Source organism: Phascolarctos cinereus, unplaced genomic scaffold (genome assembly GCF_003287225.1).
Source record: "Phascolarctos cinereus isolate Bilbo 61053 unplaced genomic scaffold, phaCin_HiC Scaffold_2;HRSCAF=192, whole genome shotgun sequence".
Lineage (NCBI taxonomy): Eukaryota > Metazoa > Chordata > Mammalia > Diprotodontia > Phascolarctidae > Phascolarctos > Phascolarctos cinereus.
In genome coordinates, this window is record NW_027555625.1 from 340,003,161 (window position 1) to 340,021,410 (window position 18,250).

General features: G+C 37.0%; 1 protein-coding gene across 1 annotated transcript in view; it reads left to right on the top strand.

Annotated features, from left to right (window-relative positions):
• Nucleotides 1–17,437, top strand: part of GCH1 (GTP cyclohydrolase 1) — a 73,490-nt gene extending 56,053 nt beyond the window's left edge. Inside the window, 4 exon segments of the mRNA XM_020991295.2 lie at nucleotides 6,874–6,929; nucleotides 11,273–11,304; nucleotides 13,812–13,896; nucleotides 15,208–17,437. Coding sequence (XP_020846954.2) covers nucleotides 6,874–6,929; nucleotides 11,273–11,304; nucleotides 13,812–13,896; nucleotides 15,208–15,334 — 300 coding nt within the window. The 3' untranslated portion in view covers nucleotides 15,335–17,437.
• Nucleotides 17,438–18,250: the final 813 nt, after the last annotated feature.

An 18,250-nucleotide genomic window follows, 5' to 3' on the forward strand; every position in this document is an offset into this window, starting at 1 on the left:
TATGGGGGTGTGGCTACAGGTGAGAGTTAGCCAACAGGTAGACACCAGAGGTAGATGAGGAGCCCTGAAAGGGCTTAGCAAACTCTTTCATCAGAGGTAGGGGTCCTCTCTGAACACCCCTTACACCCTGACTGCATCATTGTCAGAAGAGACAGACAGGATGTGAGTGTGATGAAGGTGATGTGTGGTGCAGAGTGCTGGACCAGTCACAGACTCATCTTCTCCAAGCCAAACATTTGCATTCAGTAAAAGCAGAGGCCTTAATACAAAATGACTGTCAGGAGACTGAATGATAACAGGCTAGAGCATTTCTCTACAAGTGAAAAGTTAAGTGCTGACTTGGAGGGAAAGCTGAATCAGCACAGAGTCAGCAACAGTAGAACAAGAAAGAAAAGCAGGTAGCTTTCAGTACTGCATTTGCTCATCTGGATCAGAACACCCATAAACATCAGGATTGGTTTGATGAAAGTTAGGGGGAAGTTCAGAAGCTGCTAAATGAGAAATGAAAAACAAGAAACCTACAGAGTTTTTCAGCAGGATAGCTTGGCAGCATTTAACTCCATCAAAAGCAAAGTGCAAGTGAAACTTAAAGAAATGTGGGATTCTTGCCTCAGCAAGAAGGCAGATGAGATTCAATTCTTTGTTGACAGCAATAATCCCAAGTGCTTCTGTGATGCCCTGAAGACTAAGGGCGAAGACCTCTGGTGCAGCTCAACTGCTCAGTGCTTACGGAGCTATACTGATCAAGGACAAGGACGTGACCCTGGAGACACAAGCTGAACATTTCCATAGTGTTCTTAACAGATCATCATCAACCAGTTCTGAAGCCACTGATCTTATGCCTCAGGTTGTAATCATTTCTTCTCTAGCTGAACCTCCAACTGAAGAAGAGGTACGGAATGCCATCAAGCTCCTCTTATATGGCAAAGCACCTTGTGCTGATTCCATCCCGGCAGAGAGCTACAAGGCAGGGTGTCCACTGCTCATACAGAAGCTGACAGAAATCTTCTGTGTTATGTGGCAAGAGGAAGTTATTGTTCACCTGTATAAAGGAAAAGGAAATAGGCCATCCTGTGACAACCACAGGGTGATCTCTCTTCTAGTCATTGACAGCAGTATCCTTGCCAGAGTCTTCCTTAACTGGCTGATTAATCATCTGGAAGATGGTCATCTACCTGAAAGCCAGAGTGGCATCAGAAAGGGCCGTGGAGCAGTCACCATGATATTTGTTGCGTGACAACTCCAGGAGAAATGCCAGGAGCAGAACAGAGGTCTGTATACAATGCTTGTCAACCTGATACTATCAGTCATGAGGGCCCATGGAACATCATGGCAAAATTGGGTTGCCCAGGGAAGTTTGTCAGCATAGTATGCCAGTTTCATGATGACATGCTCACATAGGTTCTGGGTGAAGGACAATACTGTTATACTTTCCCAGTCATCAGTGGGGTGAAGCAGGGTTGCATGCTTGCTCCCATGCTCTTCAGCATGATGTTTTCCGTGATGTTGTCAGATGCCTTCAGTGGGGACAAAAATAGTATACACACTGATTTGATGGATATATATATAATACTCTCTCTTACAAAAAGGTTGTAAGATGTGACAAAAATGGCATTAAGATCAGCTTCTGCACTGATGGTAAACTATTTAACTTGAAAAGGCTTACGAGCTAAGACCATACCAAATTAGAGAGAGAGCTGGTGCATAACTTTGTTTGCAGATGATTGTGCACTCAGTGCAGCCTCTAAGGCCCAGATGCAATGGAGTATGTCTCGATTCTGTGCTGCCTGTACTAATTTTGGCCTGACTACCAACACCAAGAAAACAAGGGTCATCCACCAGCCAGTACCACACCATGCAAACGTGAAACCATGGGTCACAGTAAATGGAGAAATTTTGAATGCTGTGGTTAAGTTCATTTACCTTGACAGTCCTCTCCAGGGCTGTCCACATAGATAATGAGGTTGAGGCATGCATTGCCAGTGTTTGGGAGGCTCCAAAAGAAAGTGTGGGAGAGAAGAATCAGGCTGCATATCAAATTGAAAATATGGCTCTACAGAGGTATAGTGCTTGCTACACTGTTGTATACGTGTGAAACCTGGACAGTCTATCAGTGCCATGCTAGAAGACTGAACTGCAATACTTGAGTTGTCTTAGGAAGGTCCTGAAGATCACCTGGCAAAATAAGGTGCTGGACACTGAGGTCCTCTCTAGAGCTGAACTGTGAAGCGTTCAAACTCTGTTACAAAGAGTGGGGCTGGCCACGTAGTTCAAATGCCAAAAGCATGCTTACCTAAAAGACTGTTTCATAGAGAACTTGCACAAGGTAAGAGCTGTTATGTGGTGGTCAGAAGAAGCACTAATAAGGACATTCTCCAGGTATCTCTGAAGAACTTTAATATTGAATGTGAGATGTAGGAAATGCTGGCACAAGACATCCAGCATGGTGTGCTCACATCAAAGAAGACACTGTGCTACTCCATGAGCAAAGCAGAATCAAAGAAGCATGAAGGAAATGTGACCTGCACCAATCCAGAGCCACTTCTACTCTGACTGTTCCAGTGGACCATTTGTGCCTGATCTGTGGTAGTGCCTTCCAAACTCATTTTGATCGGATTAGCCACAGCCAAGCACACCACACTGCGACTCCAATATTGGTCTTCTTCTGAGCAACAACACTGGTGTTCTCTGTTTTTCTTAGTAACTTATGTCTTTTTTTTTAGTTATCACCTGATTGCCCTGAACAAAAAGTTAGTAGGAATGAGTGGTTAGCTAGGTATATTTCTAACACTTCAGGGATTGAATAAAGTAGAGATCAAACTAAACTAGACCTAAATTAAGCCATAAAATGTTGGCTAAATGAATGGATCCTGATCTCTCTCTGAGCACATTTATATTGGGAGGCAAAATGGTGGAGTCAGTATAGAGCAGTTAATTGGCTGTTGAATGATCTGAGTTTGAATATTATCTTTGTTACTTACAATCTGTGTGTCCTTGAGCAAGCAAGTCATTTAACCTCTATGATCCTCATTTTCTGTAACAGTAAATTGAAGAAGTTGGCTTAGGTGATCTTTAAGGTACCTTGTAGCACTAGTATCAAAAACGTCCATTATTCCTGTGAGCACATCTATGCAATAAGGTGCTGTACTCTTAAACTCAGTTAAGCTCTTGGGTCAACTAATTATCCTTTACATGAACAGCAAAATGGCATTTTCTTTAACCCCGTGAGAGGGATCATTCAGAGAATTGCTATGCTTTATACTTAATATTGTTAGATTCAAGATTGTAAGGAATGTAGACAAAACCACATGCCATTGACCTAACCAGAGGGGTTACTGATAGTATACACACTGATTTAATGGATATATAATACTCTCTCTTACAAAAAGGTTGTAAAATGTGAGCATTTCCCTACCACATTGCAATAACTGGGATTCCCATTTTGACCTGGTATGTGAGAAGTGGTTTCCTGAGGTAGCCGAATCCCAGGATTAGCTCTATCTAGCCAAATGACTGGATCTGAATGAACCATCAGTGTTAGAGGTCCCTGAGATTTTATTCCAAGGGCTGGTGCAGGCAGCCTTTTGCAGGTGTACTAGTGTTAGATTAAGCATTTAAGGCTAAGTATAGGGGTTGACAGAATTGAAGTCAAGGGCTGTATTTATGGATATTCGGTCTCTCTAGCTATCTTTTTTTTTTTTTTTGGTGAGGCAGTGGGGTTAAGTGACTTGCCCAGGATCACACAGCTAGTAAGTATTATGTGTCTGAGGCCAGATGTGAACTCAGGTCCTCCTGAATCCAGGGCCGGTGCTCTATCCACTGTGCCACCTAGCTACCCCTCTCTAGCTATCTTTATCTACAAATTTCTCTCCCTCTTCCTCTCTTCTACTAAATAAAAGGAGCCTGATCTAACTGGCTTGTTTCAGTGTCAAGCATAAAAAATTAATTTTACTAGGCACACAATTAAATATGTTCTGTTAATATTTTAGATGTTAATGCCTAGCTCTTGCAGATTTAGTGGCTCTCTTCTCAGGGTTATTCAGCCAGTTTGTGGCAGAGGGGGAACCAGTCTTCCTAACTCCAAGGCAAGCACATTAACCAGTACACTGCACTTCCTCCCTGTGAAGACTTAACTGGGGTAGGGCTGTATTCATGAAGAGTAGTTGATTCCTTAGTTTAGAAGATGACAGCTGTTCAAAGGCTGCAAATAAAACTTTAACTAACTATAACTGTGGCTACTACTGTCAGGCTATAGGGAACCCTTTGGATGCCCACTTCTAAAACTGTCATTCACAAACCTCCATTGTTGTCCTCCCCATTAATGACTTGTAGATGCAATCGGCTCTTAGTAAATTACTGGGCAATTTACTAAGATGACATGGGAAGAACAGAAGCTACAAAACATTCCCTGCATAAACTTGAGGTTGTCTTCCATAGTACCCACAGTGTACCCATAGAGGGAAGAGTGAGCACATGCATTTGACAATGTTGATCATCTTATACAGGTCACTTTCTCCTCTGTGTTTTTTGTGACATCGCTCTCTCTTGCTTCTTTTCCTATTCCCATGATTCTGTCCTAGACCTCTTCTCATAGGGTCCTAGAATCAAAGTTTTAGAGCTGGAAGGGATTTGAGGCCATAATGTCCATCTAAACCCCTCATTTTACAGATGAGGAAGCTAAAGCCCAGAAAAGGTAAATTGACTTGCCCAGGATCACATAGCTAGGAAGTGTCACTTTTCCCTCTATTTTATCATCTTCTCATCAGCTTCTGTGGGATCAATTGCCATTTTTATGCAGATGATTCCTACATCTACCAATTGAGCCATAGTCTCTCTTCTGATCTCCAATCCCACATCTTCAACTGGACAGTTCCAAATTGATCTCCCATTGGCATTTCTTACTGAGCACATGAAAACAGAACTTATATCTCCCCCTCTTCCTCTCTTCCAGACTTCTGCATTACTGTTGAGGGCACTACCATCCTACCCCCACATTGCCAATCCAATGCTAAATCTTATCATTTTAACCTTCATAATATCTCTCATATATGTCCCCTTTTCTCCACTCACAACCATATTGCAAGCTCCCATCACTTCTTTGTGCTATCACAATAACTTTTTCATTTGTCATCCTGACTTAAGTCTCTCCCCACCCCAGCATATACTTTGCTCATCTGTCAAAGTGGATTTTTTAAAATGTAAACCTGACATGTCACCACCCTCTATCCCACTCAGTAAACCTCAGTAAATCCCAGTGGCTCCCTATTACTTCCAAGATCAAATATAGACTCCTCTTTATGGTATTTAAGGCTCTTCATTACCTGATTCCTTCCTCTCTTTCCATCTTCTTGCTTTAAATGCCGGCTTTAAATGCTTAATGTAGCTTTAAATGCTACAAGCCAGCTACATTGGCCTACTTGCCGTTCGTTTGCATGACACTCAACTCTCATCTTTCTGCCTTTCTACTGACTATTCTCCATGCCTGGAATGCTTTCCTTCCTTACCTCTGGCTCTTGATATCCCTGGCTTTTTTCAAGATACAACTCAAGGGCCCTCGTCTTCATGATTCCTTCCCCACTGCCCCAGTCATTCGAGTCTTATTTTCTAAGCTTACCTTCTATCTACTCTGCATCTATCATGTATGTACATGTATTTAATTTGCCCCTTGGCTTCTCCATTAGTATGTTATTTCTTGAGAGCAGAGGCTGTTTCTGTATTCTGACTGACACAGGGCTTAAGCTTACTGCCTTGAACATAGAAAGCACTGAACAACTGTTTGTTGATTGATTAACAGACCATATTTGTAGGAAACATATGTGGAAAAGGCTGCTCATAGCTTCTTTTTCTCTTTTTGGAGTCCTAATGACCCTCTCTCTGGTAGAAATATCTCTGATGGGCAAGTGACTCATCTGGGCTCCCAGAATCTGTTGCTTTCTAAAGAATGTCTCTTGATTGCTAGGGATAGGATGCTCCCTGAAATCTATAGGCAGCTCTTTTTTCTGTCCCGCAGAGGTCCCTCCCTTTGAAGCTGTTCTAGTCTGGGATGACTGTCTTTCTGGAGCATGTGTCTCTGTTTCCTCAATTGTGCCTCAAACTCTTTAGAATGGGTTTTCCAGCTGCTAGGTAAGGTGTCTCTTTATGAGCAAGTAGTGGTACTCCTCAGTACTCTATGACCCATAGAGAGGGAAAGATGAAAGAAAATCCCATCTTTCCTGCCAAGAGGTGGTAGGTGACTGGATTCTTCTTTGACATCTGGCTAGATCTTAGACTAACCTGAACGGCCAGACTGACTTCATGGCTTACCTCTTTAAATGCTGTGGCAAGTTTTGTTGTTTGCCCAATGCTGTTCCTAGGTTCTAACTCGGGAAGAGAGATTCTTTTTTTGTAAAGGAATAGTATTAAATTAGTGACTATATCCTGTGACTGTACCAGGTAAAGCATTCAGTGCAAAAATGGCTTTGTATGGTCACAGGTTACTTTATTAAACAGAAGAGATACATTTATTTTTTTAAATGAAAGGGACTTACTGTTGTTACTTATATTGTTCCTAAGTACTTAAGAATATTAGTTTTATGGATATAGAGTACTCTTTGAGAAATGCCACGTAAGTCCAGCTTATCAAGGCAAAAATATGATCATCATATTTGATGAGTAAGATACCTGAATTCTCCTGGACTTATTTTTTACCTTTTTGATTCCAGCCTTCCCCCAAATCTTTTTGGTATTTGCAAAAATGTGTGGCTTCCTAGGTAATCTAGATTTTTAGACATACTTTAGTTTCAAGTGTTCTCACATATTTGTACTTTATAATAACTGATTCATTATTTGTACAGTACAGTATTTTGATTTAATTAGTGGTTTTCTATTCAACAGGTTCATATAGGTTATCTTCCTAACAAACAACTCCTTGGCCTCAGCAAGCTTGCCAGGTAAGTATTGTTTTGGAAGTCAAGCTTATTAATGAAATGAATTTGTAGGACTTTTGCCTTTTAATAATTACCATCTGGTGAGTCATATTGGAATAGTATTATTTTTGTAATTGTAATCACATTAAGCTTTTAATTTAGGGTTAGATCTCAATTTACTATTACACATTTATTAGAATAAATAAAACATACTTATTACATCTATTTAGGCCATATTCAAGAAGGAGGGTTATAATAGGGACTGGGCTTAATTTCATTGATAAAAGACAGCTCTGTTTGAAGAAACTACTATCAATGTGGGTCAGTACTTTCTCTACATCTTATAGTCTGAGAGAATTGCTTAGAATGCCCAGAGGCTAAATGGCTTGTCCAACTTCACACAGCCAATAAATGTCAAAGGCTATACATGAGCATAGGTTTTCAAGGTCTATATCCATTGTGCAACACTGCCTCCAATTTTTATGGCCCAATAAAGAAGCCTCGTGAGAAAGAGATGTCTTATGATTAACTGGATGATTTCCTTAATTTTCAATTGAAAAATGTGCCATCAAGACATAGAGTAGCGTATTTGAGGTTATAGACGTCATCAAGCAACAGTGATAGAATCCGAATTGGCAACCTTAATTGGCTATAGTTCAGAAAGAAATAAGCATTTATTAAGCCCGTATTATGTGCTAGGCATTTTACTAAGTGCTTTACAAATATCATCTCATTTAATTGTCACATCAACCCTGAGTTGCAGGTGGTACTATTATTGCCTCTGATTTATAATTGAGGAAATGGAGGCAGAAAGAGTCTGGTCACACAGCTAGTAACTGTCCAATGCTGGATTTGAATTCAGTTTTTCCTGGCTTCATGCCCAGCACTCTCTCCACTGTGCTATCCAGGTAGGGTAGCGTAGTTTCGATGCAGGGAGACTTAAAGAACAAAACCCTTCCATTTGTTAATAATATCAGTTCAGGGATTTAGAAGAGGGGTACTGAAGAGGAATGGTATTCTTTTACTCAGAATACTCAGGAGCCCGGGGCTTTTGGTTAATTGGATTTCAGATTGATGGAGGACTAACCAGAAAGTAAATCCTTATTGCTAAAAATCAATCCAAATTGGATTGGTCCTTTTTAAAAAGGTATTGTAATTTAATCCTATTTCTCCTGAATGAAGGGGGGAAACTATTCTTGACCATTCTCTACAGCTACCTCTAATTTACTTTTATTCTTCTATAGAAGTAGAGAAAAATGAACTAGGAAGGAAGAGACAATCATTTCAATTCCTTTCCCCATCATAACTTCAAAAGACCCCAATTTAGTCGTGCAGGTCAGTGTAGTTTTACAATATTCTGTGTAGTGGTGTTGAGGTTAGGCAGTACAAGAACTGCAGTCTCTAGTAAATTGAGACTTTTGAAAACAAAAGAAAACATCCTAATTTAGGTCAGTGACTTGCAGAAGGATCTATCTACTTTATGCCTGGGACATGGTAGGCATAGAATAATAAATTCTTTTTGATTGAGAATAGTTCTTATGGATAAATTTCAGATTGTATAAAACAGGATATAATAAAAATTCATAGCTTTCCCTTGATTAGTATAGCATTCTCTTAAAAAACCCTGTCATATTGTAGGTAAAATATCTACGGGGAAATTTTCTAGATAGGGAGATCTAGAAACTCTGCATTCCGTCAAGGAGTAAATAGTAAACTATTTTAGTAATAGTAACTATATAAAATATAAATATTATATAAATATAAATACAAAAAATAGTAATAATAACTATATAAAATAGTAAACCCAGTTAACTCTGGGTTAAGAAGGGATAAGCCACTTTGTTATCGAGGGGAGGGAATGGATTTTAAAGAAAAGCTTTTAAAAGATTAAATAAGAAGCTGACCAACACAGTAGTTTGTATTCCCATTAACAGAAAGTATTTTTAAAGTAATTTTTTTAAAAAAAGTAGTGATTAATGTCAAATGAATCCAGTCCTTGCTACTTGAAAATTTGAAGGATGGAGATTAGATGAACAGAAATGTAAAACATTATGTTCAGCTTCTTTCATAGAGAATCAGCATGGTGGTAGTGGAAAAGAGTCCTAGATTAGAATATAAACCTGGGTTCAGGTGCAATTAGATTAACTATGTATTCACTCTGTAAACATCATTGAATCTTAGCTACTTTATCTGTAAAAAAGGAACAATTATATTTGCAATACCAGCTACAAAGGTGGTTGTGAATAAAGCTTTGTGAACAAACTTTGCTAAGTAATGTAAATTTTGGGTGGCCTACTTTTTGTCTTCATAAGTATAATTTAACTGACCCTTCCTTTGATTCAGAATATTGTAGTGCCCCACGTTAGCATTATTAATCACTGTTTGAGCACCTGTTATCTGCAAGGCTTTTGGAGAGAGGAGGGGATAATTCTGAGAATTATAAAATAGTTCTCAACCTCAGAGAGTTCACAATCTCAACTGAGAATGGACAAGATAATTAAAAATACAAGGTAATAAAAAAGTACCAAATGAGTAATAGCTTCTCTCAGAGTTAGAGGAGGGAAAGCACTAAACTGGCATGATTTCAAAGACAGTAGATGAAAGGGACATTTTGTGAACAAAGGCTTGGAAGTAGCAAAGAGCTAGAAATGTTTGGGGACAGGGGTCAGTGAACTAGTGAAACAATTTGTCTGGAAGAGAGGGTATCCATGTGGGAAAGTTGTGGTAAATAAGGCTTGAAAGGTAGGTTGTAGCCAACTTTTAGAAGAAATAACAATTTTATTACATAGGACTTTCCATGTGTGGGGATTTACAGAACCAAGAAAACACATTTGAAAGTAGTGTTGTTGCTTTACACTAAATTATTATCACTCCATTTTGTTATTTATTTACCTTCAAGGCAAAAAGGATAAAACAAAATGTATTTAATTAAGGGGCTTTGTAAACTGGGGAGTGGTTAATGAATAGGTGTACTGTTCTTAAATCCAACACTACCATTTCTGTAACTCAGAGATATTTTCTAGCTGACATATTATCAGTGTAACTTTGGAGAGGGGGAAAGAGTACATGTTTATTTGTTTTAGAAAAAGTTTTAATTGTTGCCTCCAATCTTCAGTCCCAACTTCCAATGTCCCCTTGTAGTATTTCACTTTCTGTATTTTCAAAGCAAATATATCTATATCTTTTTAGATTTTTAAAGGCTTTAGGCTAGAAGTTCTTAACCTAGGAGGCTGTGAACTTGTTTTTAAAAAAGATTTTGATAACTATTTTAATATCATTGTTTTCCTTTGTAATTCTATGGGTTTTGTTACATGCATTAAAAAAAAAGCATTATGAGAAGAGGTTCATAGGCTTCATCAGACTTCGGAAGGAATCCGTGACATACACAAAAAAGATTAAGAAGAGCTGTTTTAGGTAATAATTAATAGTCAGTAATATAAGGAATCCCAAATGTGTCCTTGGTATTTCAAATGATATCATGAACTTGAGACCTTAACTAACTTCTCTAAATCTTTCTTCTCTATTTTTTTTTTACAAAATGTTTTTGTTGCCTTTTATCTCTATCTCCTCCTGATCCTGATTGTGAAAAAGAAAAACAATTAAGAAAAAAAATCCAACACCAAAAATGTTTCTTACTTGCTATACGGTATTTTGTCATACTAGTCCTCCACCCATTCACTGTGAAGGAAGATGTATGTATGTCTTGACATTTCTTCTATAGAACTTTTCATTATTTCTTTTTTTTCATTTTTCGGAGTTCATTTGAGGAATTCATGACATAATCCAGTATCATAGAGCTTATGGAAAATCAAAGGTGTTTATACAGACCTTCTTTTAAAGAGATATCAGAGGGAGGTATAATTGGCTCAGATCTGATTATACTAATAGGTTTAGTTGGTGTACTTGAAGATGGCCTGCTATTAATTAGTAAACAGACCATCTCTATATTTTTAACTTGTAGCTGGAACTGTTAAATAATTATGATTAATTATAATACATGGATCTTACTTTTGAGCTTACTGGGAAGCTTCCAGTTTTGATTAATCACTTAACTTTTATTACCAGCTACTAATTTTTACTATCAGAGACTTTTCTTTGGAAAAAAATTGAAATAAATGAGTAGACTTATACCTAATGGATCAAATAAGGTTTTTTTTTCATAGTTTTGTTCATTTAATCAACCTTTTCTAGTCTACCTATAATTTCAGTCACTTCTTAAGCCCTAAAGATTACATTTTCTTGCAGTACTGTGTGTTCATTGTTCAGTGTCATAATGAGTTTTACATATAGATATCTCTTTATCTTATGATAATTGAATTTTCATTCAAACTTTATGAGAATCATCAAAATGAATCTTTATTTTCTAGGATTGTGGAAATCTATAGTAGGAGATTACAAGGTAAATTTTCCAAATTTTTTCTTCATTATATGAATTAAAATGTTCCTAATTACCTGAGCTGAATTATGTCAAAGTTCTCTGTTTTTATGTTGTAGGTTTTCATTAGTGACTTGTGAGAAAGATACTAGACAGTCATTCAGTTATATACTCAAAATTGCTTTTTTCAGTAACATTGGGGTAGCTAGGCAGTAGGTTTGTGTTATGAAAATTTTTTCAATTTGTAGTGTGAACTAACTCTTGTTGTTTCTAAAATATATTAAGTGCACCCTAGAGTCCCTATATTTATGGTGAGATTGTGGGGCACTTATAGTTGAGCCCTCTAGTTAGGGTCTTTCTTTTGTGCCTATGGCATTAATTCTTACATATCTGTATCTAAACACAGCTTATATACATATGTATATATAACCACATATATGCATATGTGTGTTCCTATTCACCTTCATGCCTAGAAAATTCCAAACATATAACATGTATGTGCATGTATATGTACATGCAAACACACATGTAAACATGCATGTGTATCTGCGCGTGTTTACATGTAGCCGCGTGTGCATGCGTTGTATCTACATATGCACACACATCTATATGTAGATACACGTGTGTATCTATAGCTGTACACATCTACATGTAGATTATGTGTAATATACATGTATTTATACAAATATATACATATTTGTACAAATAAATATATCTGCAAATATATTTAGTATAATACAATACAATATACAGTAAATATATATAGATATGTATACCTATGTAGTTACATATGAATATAGTTACATATGAATATGTACACACATACATATCTATACACATTTCTACACATGCGTACCTGTATGTATAGAAATATCTCTATAGAAAATATGTGTATGTATATGTGCATGTATATTTGTATATAAACGTCTATGTATATATTTGGAAACTTCCTAGGCATGTAAGTGAATAGAAAGAAAAGCAGACACTGCTTCAACTGTTTGGTTAACCTTATTTATATAGATGCCTAAGTGTTGACGTCGATAATTTAGTGAGACACTTGGTGACAAAGATTATATTCTTAAACAGACAGTATAATTGAAACTTCTTGATAGCAGGGAAGCAGTGCTTTCACTGTGCATCTCTAGCACCTAGCATAGTACTTTGATTACTGTAGATGCTTAATAAACATTGGTTTTCTATTGTGTCAATTCTTTACGTATAACTTTTGATTATATGTAACCATAATGATCTTTTGGGACTTCAGATCCTTTCTAAGAGCCACTCCTCAAATTACTTTTTTTTACCTTCTTATGTACCATCCTGTGGAAATGGCGCTTTCTGGTTCTGTCTGCCAATTGGTCTTGATTTGTTACACGGGCCTCTTTAAGACATATATGTATCAAATCCAAATTCATCATGGCCAATCTGTCATCTCTGAGCCAGATGGAAAGGCTCCCAGATTGTTTCCAGAGCTTCTTAATACAGGTACCTGTTCTACAGTTGGCACGTGGTTCAGGTGCTAAAGGTCACTCCTGAGAAAGAATATTCATCCAGCCCCTTTTGGGGTAGAAAGCAGAAACAACCTCAGATATCCAAGGGAGCCAAGTCTTATGGGAGATGGAAGATCAGAACCCACATATATCAGGCAGCTTAGTGCCTGATACATAGTAAGCATTTAATAAATGTTTGATGATTGTCCACAGTGCCTTCGATGCAGTGGAATCTAAGGAGATTGCTCTGTAGCAGTCAGTGCCCTGGTACAGTGAGGGCTTAGAGTTTGTGGCATGCTTCTACCAGTTCCCCATGGCACCTTGACTAAGACAGTCTACCATTGGTGCCACTGGGAAGAACGTTCTCATCTCTAAATAAACCAAGGGCCACTGACTTTTGACTTTAAGGACTCTTCAGAACTTCCAAATCGGTTTCTAAATTGAAATCTGTTTACAGTAAAAAGTACTATATGGACATTGTATTTTGCCATGGTGAATCTACCTTGGCAAACTTGAGTTAATTGAAGGTTTTACAAATAAATGCTCTAAAGGTGAAGAAAGCCAGCATAGATAAAAGTACTAAGTTCTTTAGGCAAACCCAACATGTACTTTGAACACACTTCCAAAACCTTTGTGAATGCTGTATTACTTCTTTGTGTAGTTACCTCAAACTTGCAAATGGAAAAAAGCTTCTAAAGGCTGCTGGGTATCTCAATAAAACACTCCCAGAAATAAATCTTTTATTTTTATTTTTATTTTAGGCAATTGGGGTTAAGCGACTTGCCCAGGGTCACACAGATAGTGCCAAGTGTTTGGTCTGAGGCTGGATTTGAACTCAGGTCCTCCTGACTTCAGGGCCAGTGCACTATCCACTGGGCCACCTAGCTGCCCCCAGAAATAAATCTTAACAGACATCTCATATATATTTAAGATCAGAAAATTATCTGCAGTGTTCTCACCCAGAGAATTTATGAATCACTGTAGCAAGGAATAAAATGTTTGTATCCACCCCCTAAATTGAATTCCCTGTCACGTTCACAGTTCAAGAGAGACTTACAAAACAAATTGCTGTAGCAGTCACAGAAGCCCTCCGGCCAGCTGGAGTTGGAGTGGTTGTTGAAGCAACGTAAGTTAATATCTGTTCTTTTGTGATGTCATAGTGTGCTAAAAGATTGTTGCCTTGGCTACAACAGTATCAGCTTTGTATTAAATGCCGGCTCCTCTTCTGAGAAGCTAATGGATGCTCAGCACACCTTGATAATATCATTTTTAATACTTATACACATATAAATCTTCCATAATCCTTAATCTTACTAATAATTTTGTGATATCAGGATCAGTTAGGAGCAATCCCATTTTTAGAAGTGTATGCAGAAGTATATAAGCTGTTAAATGATTTGCTTACTTCTTTGTAACAAAGAGAACACTCAGTGTTCTTGACTGGGGACAGTATTTTCCTGAGTCTAACATTTAGTTATGCCATGGCAGCTAAAGAAAACAGAAAAATGTTTATTTAATTCTACATCTTAAAGTAATATTCTGTCACACATTATTAAAAGATGTAGTAAACACAACTACCATTTTTCTGTTTTTGTTTTCTTTAGCTGCCATTTATACCTTTTCTTAACAAGTTAGAATCGAGTTTAGGCTTTAACTAATATGGTTTCTGAATGTCCTATAAGCATATATCCTAATCAGCATGAATAATGTATCTAGATAATGACAACAAAAAATAATAATAATATGCTTTATACATGTTACCTCTGATCCTCAGATACTCTAATGATTCATATTAACCATCTTCCACTTCTGTCTGGCTGTGGTTATGAAATACTTCTGAAAATACAAACTCGCTGTTAATTAACTTAAACATTTGAGAATGTATGATATTACCTGTTCCTTGGAAGCAAAAGTCTCAGGAGCATAGATTTAGAATTGGAAGGAACCATAAAGGTCTTTCAGTCCCATAACCTCATTTTGCAGGTGAAGAAAGTGAGCCTTACAAAGGATAAGTGATTTTTACCAAGGTCATAAAGGTTTTTAAGCATCAGAGGCAGGATTTGAACCGAGATACTTTGACCCCAGAGTCAGTACTCAAATCTTTCTGAGAAATCTGAATTTATTTCTAAGTTGTATGTAAGTTAGTGTAGTCCATAGGTCATTTGTACTACTTTTACTAAAAAAACAAATCTTTTTTCCCCTTCTAACAAAATGTGACCTGATATGATTTAAGTTTTTTCTTCCTATATTGTGAAATTCTAGAATAGTCACAATGAATATGAGGTTTTAAAAATCACCTTTTCAGGCAGAATTTCCTTCAGGCAGAAGGAAATATGCAAATGACATTATCTAGTCTTTTGTATTTTGGCACCTTCTTTATTTTAAAGACAAACTACTACCTTTTCCCATAAACCATTTTTGTCATCTTGTTTTCTAGACATATGTGTATGGTAATGCGAGGGGTACAGAAAATGAACAGCAAAACTGTCACCAGCACAATGTTGGGTGTATTCCGGGAAGATCCAAAGACCCGGGAAGAATTCTTAACACTCATTAAGAACTGAATTGGAGGCAAATGAAATATGATCTGAAGATTGTACTGCTAGTGGCATTGTCTGTCTGTACATTATATTTAAAGTGTTGCAGTAGTGAGATCCTTTTTGTCATTAACCGTCACTGAAAAATATTTATAGGAAATAAAAAATAATAGAGAAGCCCTGTGGTTTATCCTTGCCACCTTTTTAGCAGTAATGGGGAAGAAAGTTGCCCGTTGAATTTAAGGTTCATAAAACTGTCACCCAGATAAACTGAGGATACTAGGACTCAGACGAGAATTTATTTTATCAAAGTAGCCTGCTTATTTATGATGCAATAAATGTGAGCATCAGGGAGGGGATATTGGGGGAAATTATATTAATCGTAGTAAGTTAAAATGGTGCCAGTTCTCTAAGTGCTTAAAAAAATCTAAGTATGTGATGGCATTGCTGTACTGATTGATGATTCAGCAATGCTCACTTTATTGTGTCAATTAAACCTGTCGTTTATAATAATTTTTTTAAAATGTCCTATGTTTACTTATTTTTGGCCAAGTTGTGCCTTTGGTCATGAATTGTTAAAAGAGCCGTACTTTGGATTTTATTATGAATTAGTTATAAAAACACTATTCTTTTATTCAGCTGCCGGGAATTGTTTCCTAGAATTGTTTACGGATATATTCTCATGTCAACATGCAGGGATTTATACATTTAACTCTCTGTGCCTTGATGAGAATGTCACATTATTTAGATTGTAGTAACATTGATTTTTAAACAATTTTTAGTAAGAGATTTAGTGTTACTGAGTAGGAGACTCAAAACTTTTATTTGATTACTGCTCATTAGTTTCACAAAATATTTTTATAAATATTGCCAGGAAACTTGAACTATTCTCATCTTTTCCAATTCTGTAGAATGACAGACTTCATGGACCCAAGACTTAAGCCAAGTCATTCAACTATAAGTGTTTTTAATCCATGACCAATGTTCTAATGAAAGCTTCTGTCAATGGTCTTTGTAAAAGCACCAGCAGAAGTATTACTACTGTTAGTATGTGGTAGTAATATGTTGTCTTCAGTGTGGCTAAGATGAGCCAAGCAAACTTTTGTTCGCCAGTTGGTGGAGGTTATTTCAGCATAGGAAAGTTTTCCTTTATTAATGGACAACTTGAATTTGGTATCACTGGGGCATAGAGGCCCAAACTAAAAAAGATTCTTTTATTGCTGATGAGTCATTATTGGATTATGGGTTTAAAAATCATAGATTTTTGCCTCCTTTCTGAAGCTTAAATAATTGTTCTTCAAATATGTCCCATTACTAAGAAAAGAATTAAGTTATCATGATCTAAGAATCAATTTAAAAGCAAGTGTTTAGTTATATATTGAACTAGTGTATCTTTACATTGCTGTATTCTTCTACTTCTGATCCATTTTGCTTTTTAGAAGGTAAGAGGAAAGACTTTTTAAAGAACAATCTCTCTACTTCTAGTAATAAATATCTTTTCCCTGACTTTCAGTAGCTTAACAAATTGCAAACAAAATAAAAACCAAAAAACCCCCCCAAGTCAGGCTTGTCTCAATTGGCAGTACCTCTATAACTCTCCCCTAACCTTATACAATTATTTCTCAGTTGTTTCTCTCACTCAGTATTTTGACCTAACCTTTTAAAAGTAGGATTTCCAAGCCTCAAAAACCAAGTCTGAGTTGTTTGATATTATTTTAAAGCAAACACTGATATGAGCTGGAGGACAGAAGGAATCTTTAGCTGTAAAATTCATCTTTCTGTAGTCATTTGAAATCCATTTCCCTTTTTGTTTATGTCCTCTTTTAGAGAGTTTTCCTGCAGGGCCATTGCAAAAAAAAAAAAGAAGCCATAGGCTATTCCTATCTCTCTGTAGTAAAGTCAAAATGATTAGCCTGCTACCTGTTTTGTTTTTCCCATGAGCTGCCTTTCAAATATACCTCTTTGTTTCCCTTGGCCTTAGATTATGTTTATTGTTTAGATTTTTAGAATTTGATGCACTTATACTATGTATTTGATTCAAATGAAGCTTGTTTAAATTTTATGTATTTGTGTATATGTTGTGTCTATTTAAAGTTGGTTCTATTTAAAACATTAAAGTGTTGGTACTCACTTGCTGCTTGGGTGCTTTTGTAAATGTAGTGAAGCAGTGGGGGAAATAGCTAAGTAGTAAAGTTCTAGGATCTCTCAGAACCACCACTGTTTTGTCAGAACCATCACTGTACAAAGTATTCAAAGTATTCCTCAATGAATAAGCAAATTGCAAAGGGTTGATTTTGTTTGTTTGTTTGTTTGTTTTTTGCTTTTTTATGAAACTGGGTCTCTCTATCTAGCCCAAGCTGGAAGTGTGGTGGCTATTTATGGCTTGATTCCACATGAGAGCAGGTTTTTTTCTGACCTGGGTAGGTTTGCTGATCCTTAGAAAACCTTGTGGGCTGTCCACCACTTCTCTTCTAGGGGTTCACCATACATTAAGCTCATAGTCTAATGGTAGAGACCATATTGAAACAAATAGGTATAAACAAGCTCTATGTAAGATAACTTGAAGATATTAATTCCTTCATTCAGTAAACATTTATTAAACTACCATGTATGCCAGGGGTGTGCTAAGTGTTGGGTATACAAAAAAAGACAAAAACCAATTCCTGTCCTTGAGGAACTTACAATCTAATGGGGGAGAAAACATGCAAACAAATGTGTGCAAAATAAGGTATATACAGGATAAATAGGACATAATTAAAAGAGGGAAAATACTGGAAGTAAGAGGAGTTAGAGAACACTTCCTGTAGAAGGTGGGATTTTAGTTGCGACTTGAAGAAGGCCAGGGAGGTCTGTAGTCAGAGTGGAGGCAGGAGATAGCCACAGAAAATGCCAGGAATAGAGATGGAGTTTCTTGTTTGTGAAACAATGTGGAGGTCAGTGTCA